Source organism: Pungitius pungitius, chromosome 13 (genome assembly GCF_949316345.1).
Source record: "Pungitius pungitius chromosome 13, fPunPun2.1, whole genome shotgun sequence".
Taxonomy (NCBI): Eukaryota; Metazoa; Chordata; class Actinopteri; order Perciformes; family Gasterosteidae; genus Pungitius; species Pungitius pungitius.
The window spans coordinates 13,465,929-13,474,078 of record NC_084912.1 but is presented as its reverse complement, the minus strand read 5'-3'; the positions used below and the strand labels follow the sequence as shown (position 1 = coordinate 13,474,078).

The 8,150-nt window shown below is 44.0% G+C and overlaps 1 protein-coding gene across 1 annotated transcript; it reads left to right on the top strand.

The window, feature by feature from the left end:
- The first annotated feature begins 991 nt into the window (after window positions 1-991).
- Window positions 992-7,310, top strand: ogfrl1 (opioid growth factor receptor-like 1). Its single transcript, XM_037466419.2, has 7 exons — window positions 992-1,340; window positions 2,621-2,707; window positions 2,841-2,919; window positions 3,195-3,273; window positions 3,616-3,682; window positions 4,372-4,517; window positions 5,769-7,310. The coding sequence occupies exons 1-7, from the start codon at window positions 1,155-1,157 to the stop codon at window positions 6,268-6,270; spliced, it is 1,146 nt and encodes a 381-aa protein (XP_037322316.1). The 5' UTR covers window positions 992-1,154; the 3' UTR covers window positions 6,271-7,310.
- The last annotated feature ends 840 nt before the right edge of the window (window positions 7,311-8,150 follow it).

The following is an 8,150-nucleotide window of genomic DNA, read 5'->3' as shown; positions in this document are numbered from 1 at the left end:
TGCCTGCGGAGGGTTGGACTCGTTTGTGCTTTCGAAGGTCGACACTAACTCTCAAAAGGGAGTTGTGCCGAGGTTCATGTATCTTAGTTTCCATACATTTGCCAATGTATTGCTTGGAAGGCACTTACGTGTGCTCAGAACATTTAATAATTTTATGATTTGAATAAAAGTCAAATTAAATGAACAACGCGACAACAATTCAACACATTTTGTTTGTTTGGTTAAAACCATGCAAGCAAAACATTGGTCGTCCTAAAGGAGAACCTTCACATTTTCCCTTTGTTCCCGGAGTGACATTGATCTTCTCAGCGGGGAGGATACTAGGAGGATACAGTAACCTCTTCTGTCACGGTGCCACGTGATACAGTTGTGGTCCTGATGCTGCTGTTACAGGCACTCTGTATGGGGAGCGATTAATGCCCCAAACCGAAGGGATGTAGAGAAGAGTGGGATTAGTCCGCAACCTTATAAAAAAAATAATGGGTTTAAAAATGGTGTCAGAAGCAAAATTACAATAGACATTTTACATATGGACATCAAGATGTAGATCTCCATAATACCAGACCTCTTTTTGTGACATCAGGAGTCACCCTCTTGCTGCTCAGCAGAGAGAATGTTAGATGTAAGATTCCCTCAACCCGGTATTAGCAAAATCACAGTCCTACTTTAACTAGCCAGAAGAAAAATACAATTGAGCAGCATCATTCAACCTCACAAGTAACCGAGGAGTGCTGAATTGCATCCCCTCAGATAGAGCAATTTAGTGATGACAGGAATTGTCACGTTAAGTTTGGTATTTTAAGGGAAACTCAAAGTTATGGCTGAAACACATATTTTTTGTTATTTAATTAGTTGACCATTGCACCTTTTACAATTGTATGATGATATTTCTGCCAACCATCGAGGCACCTATTCAATCCGGCTGTGTGGCTTTAAGACCTCCTCCCGCTGCCGTGTGACACGCATCACCTCTCATACCCACGCGCGCGTCGCTGCTGATGTGGAATTTCCCCTCTCTGCCATTTAAAAAGCTGCGCTCTGAGGGCGATGCGAGCCCAGCGACACGACTCCATGGACCGAACCACGTAGTATTTCGCCGTAGCGTTTTTCAAGTGCAAGCGTCCAGGAGACCAGAAGCGAGCCACGTAGTTTAAATGGGAAATCTGTTGGGCAGCTGGCGTTTGAAGGAGCCGAGCACCGTGGAGGAATGCGACTCGACGTGGGGGTCGGACTCCGAGGGCGACGAGCCGGCGGCCGCGGACGACAGCGGCGTCTCCGAAGCCGCCGGCCCGGCGGAGGGCGACCGCGCCGCGGGAGACCCCGAGGACGCGTCCCCGCAGGTACGGTGATGCGGGAGATGGGAGGGGGAAGGGGGGGCGGAACCGGGACATGTGCCACCGGCGGCGGATATTATTGACGGGGGCGGGACACAGAAGGACAACCGAGCAGCCTCGTGCTGATGTGACATGTTATGTAGTGTACGATGCTGCATGCAAACATGGGAATGAGGACTGGATGCTTCCCACGAGTGGGTTACTTAATTATCCAAGGTTGTTGCTTATTTCTCCCCCCCTCCTGTTTCTCTGATTCTATGATGTTTCCTATGAGTAATGGCCCCTGTGCCCTGAATGAACAGGACTATTGCATATTGGTTGAATGAGATCTGTCATTGATTATGAAGGGTCTTTTTTTTAAGTCATCATGGAGCTTGATGATTGTAATGTGAATATTGGGATCAGGTCAATTGTGGCTGGATGTGGCAAATACACAATAGACTGCATCAATAACACTGGTATACCAGGCGGCAACCTGCGGTTCTGATGAGTGAAGACATTCACAATTAATTTCGTACCTCAGTAAACATGAGTTGATGTTCTCAATCTCTCATTTGAAGTCTTCCTCAAAACAGCATGATGATGTTCCCTTTGTAAATTATGGTCCATTAAAGTGAAACTCAAATAGGAACACCTACAGTGCTAATGTGAATGTAGCTTGATCAGACCAATTTAGACCAAAGTATTAGAAATCCATGAAAACGCTTCTGGAATTACATTAATATGGTTGAAATAGTGTTGCTCTGACTATTTGACCCTGTACTTGGACTCACAATATGTGTGTGGCACAATTTCCATTTGTTGTTATTTTATTTATGGATAATCAGTAATCTGTTTAATTTTGCTGGACTCAGGCTCCATCATATAACAATAAATAAAATAAAATGTGATCCGGCATCCTGGAAACTAAAATATATGTATGCCACCACGGTCCAAGGCTTTCTAAAGTCGAGAACAAATAATTAACAGGGAGGACGCCCGGTGTAACTCGAGCCCTTCTGTCCAGGGGAAGTCAGCATGACCCAGATTTGACGTGAGAATCACATTGAGGTTCGAGCATCCTTTTGTGGGAACGGCCCGGTAGCGCCGATGTGAATTGTCCTGCTTTGCTAGAAAGAAATGTATGATGACAGCCCCCTCAACCTAAAAAAAAAAAAAAAGCTAAGGCGGTGCTTTGGGTTCAGCTGAATGGCAGAGGAGCGCTGTGCAGCATCTGTTTCAGGGCTTTTCTTCCAATCTGCATTGGCACTGAGTCTCTTTCCTTCTTTCTTACTCTTGTTTCCCAGCTGGCAGAATCTCCAGACTCCGTTTCAAAGATGAAGAGGAGTTTCTACGCTGCCAGGGACCTCTACAAATACCGTCACAGCTACCCGGTAAATGCACACACACACACACACACATACAGAAAAAAAATTCCCACAAATGTAGATAGCAAATGGACAGATGCTGTTTATGCGTTGCTGACACACACTGTGTCACCCACGTTGGCTCTGTGTGTGATTGCAGAACTACAGAAAGTCCCGGCAACCCAACGAGTACCGTAACCTGCGCTTCTACCTGAACAAGATCCCTCTGGTACCCGATGGTGAGATCGCACACACACTGCACACACACACTGCACACACACTGCACACACACACGGCGCACACACTGCACAAACACACTGCACACACACAGCGCACACACACAGCGCACAGACCTGCTGCCTTTGTGGAGAGAGGACATTTTTGTTTGGCTAAAGGTTGTGTCTATCTGAGAAAGACCACTAGTATGTTTAACCGATATTTAAATACACACACACACACACACACACACACTGGTACTCTGTGTGGCAGCTAATTAGGTCGTGTCTCTTCTCAGGCATCTACGTAGAGGAGATTCTGACAAAGTGGAGAGGCGACTATGACAAACTGGAGCACAATCACACCTACATTCAGTGGTGAGACATTTCCTCTGTGCATTTCCATTGTTGTATGGTGCTATGAGCCATTTTAACTGGAATGTATAGGAACCAGAAGCTTTTATGGCGTGCACACCACCGTTATGAAGCCTCCAGTTCTGTATTTTGTATGTTGCCATTTTTGGGGCTTTTGACCATCTCCATCCTGCTTTTGACTGAGGTCCTCAGGGTCGTTTTTTGGCCCTCATCGTTTTTTTTGTAAACACGAGATTACTGAATACCTTTTTTTGCAGCAGCAACTAACTTGTGTGTTTTCATCACTTCCAGAAAAACAGATTTCATTTGATGTGGGTTTCTATATATTCCCTATTTTTCTGTCAGGTTGTTCCCATTGAGAGAACAAGGGCTCAACTTCTACGCACATGAACTGACTCAGGAGGAGATCAAAGTAAGACCCACACACACATTGTGACATTGTCGTACGGGGACTCGAGTGTTTGTCATGCCCGAGCAATAGAGTTAACCTGCATTCAAAGAAGATTAAAAGTTTAAACCTGATGATGTTTTTTTTTTGTTGGTAGAAATGTATGGAGCCAAATCCACATCAGAATGACTTGACTGTATTATTATTTTTTTGAATAAAAAATATACAGGCCCGTTTTTTTTGAATAAAAAATATAATACAGTGAGTATCAGAAAATAAATACAAATGAAGAATGAAAAAATATATTTTATTCAATAAATAATAAGTCAAAAATATATTCAACCCGAAAATATTTTTCGTCCACTTATTTTTATTTTGAATACAGTATTGTATTTTTTCAATGTTCAACAACAAAAGTTAAACTTTCAGGTTCACATTTTTGGATTTGGCTCCATAGAAATGCAAGTGCTGTAAGTTGAAGTTCTCTATTCTATTCAACCGTATGTTGGCATAACCCCTGAATAGAGAAGTTAAAGTTAAAGTCACTCAAATGGAACAACCACATTCACGACGAACACACAAATATTCGGTGTGTTTTGACGGGATAAATTGGTCATTCTGATGTGGATCTGCTCCCTCTGTTCGGGGCCAAACTGAAAGACATTGTCGAACCCGTCCGCTGGCCTCTGATCTGCCGCGTTTGACCCCGACAGGAATTCCAAAGCACTCGGGAAGCCAAGCGGCGATTCCTGGCAGCTTATTCCCTCATGTTGGACTTCTACGGCATCAAACTGCTGGATAAGAGTGGGAATGTTGCTCGGGCTTCCAACTGGCCCCAGCGCTTCCAGCACCTTAATGAGTAAGCGCACACCCACTATTACAAACCCCACACAACTTAATGGTTGTTCTATCAGCAACCAAATGCGAACCACATGCCTTCAGTCAACAAACAGATGGTTAAAGGGACATTTAAATTGTTTCTTTCACGTCCCATCTCCACGGCTTCACGGCTTCATTGGGCTTGCTCGCCGAATAACAAACAAAATGTCATCGTTTTGGGTGCACTAGTTCAGTGCTGCTGCTTAAACCTTAGCATCCGCTGCTAATGGCTGCCATTATCCAAACCGTGTGTTAAAAACAACAAATTCTCCGCCATAAAGCAGCTTGTAGGTACAATTGTATTCCCCATCTCTTCCTTTTAACATCAGATTAAATATTCACAACAGCCGTTGCATCTGGTGAAGTGGGGTTTGTACACCGCTCTCAGGCCAAACCACCATCAGGAACAAACTATTCTAAATAATCAGGGGCTGAATTGTCAACGACTTCAGAACCAGCTGATTGCAACACCGCAGGTGCAGTGTTCATTTTTGTTTTGGTGGAGTTTGATCTTTTACTCAAAGAGTATATTTATATTTATGTACATTTAAGTCTTTTGAATTGTACAATTACAAACACGTTTTTGTCTATTTCAGTTGCAGTTTTTTAAATTGAAATATAGTGTCATTTTCATGCATTTAACCCTCTAAATCTGAGACATCTGTTTTTACCCAACATAGAAAAACTTTAGAACCGTTCGTGATGGACAAGCTATGAACTGTGGGTGAACCTTGAGGTTCTCAGCACATGAGTTTAACCATGAAAAAAGACATGACATGCTCACACAGTAATGCATGATGGGACGTTTCACAGCACCAGAACCAAAGGTCTAAATCACGTCATCCATCAATGTTTCTTTATCTCTATACTTTGGATAGGGTTGCAAAAAATGTTGCTTTCATTTTAATCTCATAAGCTAGTTGGTATCTTGCTGGTGGCAGTTACCATGTTACCATGGATACAGGTACCAACGTTGGCTGGTGAAGTATACCGTTTTAATAGTAAAAGGTAATTGCTGGATGTCAATTGGTTGGTGGTCTTTCAGATTTAAATTTTAAAAATAGTTTTTATCTACTTCTAGCCCTGTTTACGTAGTGTGAAAATCCCTATACAGTCGCATTCAGTACGATGAGATATCTCATCTATCACTGATACAAGTGGTCCTTTAGAAGACTGTTATTGGCCTTTTTAACGGAAGACATTTTTCAATTTTCTCCTTTGTTCTCCCAAGGTCGCAGCACAACTACCTGCGGATCACTCGCATCCTCAAGTCTCTGGGCGAGCTGGGCTACGAGGCCTTCAAGGCCCCGCTGGTCCATCTGTTCCTGGAGGAGTCGCTGTGCCACAACACGCTTCCCAACATGCTGCACAGCGCCCTGGAGTACTTTGTCTACACCATCCGCCTCCCGGCCACCCGCCGGCGCCTGCTCCGCTACGCCCGCCAGCACTACAGACCCGCCCACGCCTTCCTCTGGGGGCCGCCACCCAAGCGGCGAGGCGGTGTTGGTGCCGGTGGTGGCGGCGTAGGTTCTGGGAGCAGCGGGATCAGAGCGCCCGCTCCGACACCAGAGCAGCAGCGCAGGGGGGAGGAAAGCACCGGTGGCATCGGGACTGTCGTGTCCTCCTATGAGGCCGGGGCGTCCCTGGACCTGGCCGCGGGACTCGGCTCTAGTGCGCTGATGGCGGCGGGCCCTCGAGAGAGGAGCGAGCACAATGACGTCGTTCTTTTGTAGGGGCTCCGGTGGAAGTGGTTCTCTGCTGTGGACGGCAGAAAACAGGTGTTTCTAAAAGTAATAGGTTTTAATGTGAAGGAAACAAACACTTTGTTTTAGTAGAGTTCTGAAGCTTCTGGCCGCTAAGTAAAAGTCAAGGAGGCCATAATAATTCAATTTCAGGGCTTATTGTTAACAAACATGACGCTATTTTATTGCAGGGGAATCCGTTAGACGCGGCTGAAAGCAGAGTGGGGTCGACATGCAGGTGGAGGTCAGAGGTCATACTTTGGACCAAATCCTCACATCAATGAAGACCTAAACGTGCACAGCCAGGCGTTTCCTCGTCTAGGGCTGTGGTTCAGAAGATTAGACGGACGATTGCCTTATTTGACAAGCTGTAAGCTGCTTTCATCAAAGAAAGTTCCAGAGTTGTGCTTCCAGATGCTGAAGAACATTTTAGATCCAAATGTTGCCGAATGGCATGTTGGTCATTGCAATAGTTCTTGGGCAACAGCCCTGTTGCTATTCTCCACTACAAGAAGGTGGCTGAAAGCTGTAAAGTGAGAATTATAATGTGAAGGGCAAGATCAGGAAGATTCGTTTTTTTCCCTCTCCCTAAATCAGGTGAAAAGCTCTTAAGATTAAAGGGCGGGCTACTTTGTCAAAGCAATACATTGATACTGCATTGTTTTACTTTAGATCGACTTGAGATCCTCACCTTGTCTTTGATGTTAGCAGACACAGCTCGAGGTGTATTGTCTGTGCAATTCTACCGTCTATAAGTTGAAGGCAAAACCCCCCCGAGACACACACGCACCTTTGAAAATCGTACAAATGTATAGATGCAAAAACAAGACTTGACTAAATGTCAAGGCTTTTAGTGACGTCGTTACTCAGCTGTAAACTCTGACCGGCACCTCGGAGGTCCACTGGGAGAGTGCAAACAAAGGCTCAACATCGGATCTATCTGGAAGGCAAAAGGCCTGTTGTGCAATCATTTAAACATTTAGAAACAGATCTGCATTCATTACGGATCTGTTTTGCCTTTGAGGTTTTCCTATTAAGGGGGCAGGAGTCACTAAATGAAAACATAAAGTACTACAGCAACCCTCCCACCTTTTATAGGGCTAGCGGATGTTCAAAAAGTGAAGCAGATGTTTTCCTCACCTCTTACAGGGTGTTAAAAAAAAACACATCAGCGCCGTCATCGTATCAGAGATTGTGTGTCAGTTTTTAAGAAAAATGTGTACACAGACGACTTCAGCCTATTTTGTTTAATTCAAGAGTCAAGGCTTGGAACACGGTTTGAGTTCCTGGTTGCAATAGATGAGATATCAGTGAAATGAAAATGCCCCGAGTGGAGCACGACAGCAGTGATGCATGTGATGGGGATTCGAACACTTCTTCCTGATTTCCTGTCAGCAGGTCTTCCCGTTTATTGAGAGCCAGTAAGGTCTCAACATGGCTCCCCCAGCCAGGTTTATCTGATATAATTGTAAAGGTAACCTTTCAGGTGATAACATGGGCTCACGCATTTGAAATTATAATGTGTGTGTACATAAATATATGTACAAGTGTGTGTGTGTGTGTGTGTGTGTGTGTATCTGATATTCTTAAGTGCCTTTTTTGTATTTTTTATGTTGATCTGTATGCTGTATGAACTGTCTTTCTCAGCTGATTTCCTGTATAACCTGTTCTTTTTGTACAGCATTTTGATATTACATTATTGTTTGTGTTATCGTTATTTACAGTATGAGTATGATTAATGTACAGTAACAGCAGGAACAAATTCCATATTAATAGTAGAGAATAATAATAATAATATATACTTGAAAATGTTTTTACCCGGCTTATTGAGGAAGATGTGATTCATAGATGAATATTCACTATGCTGGCTG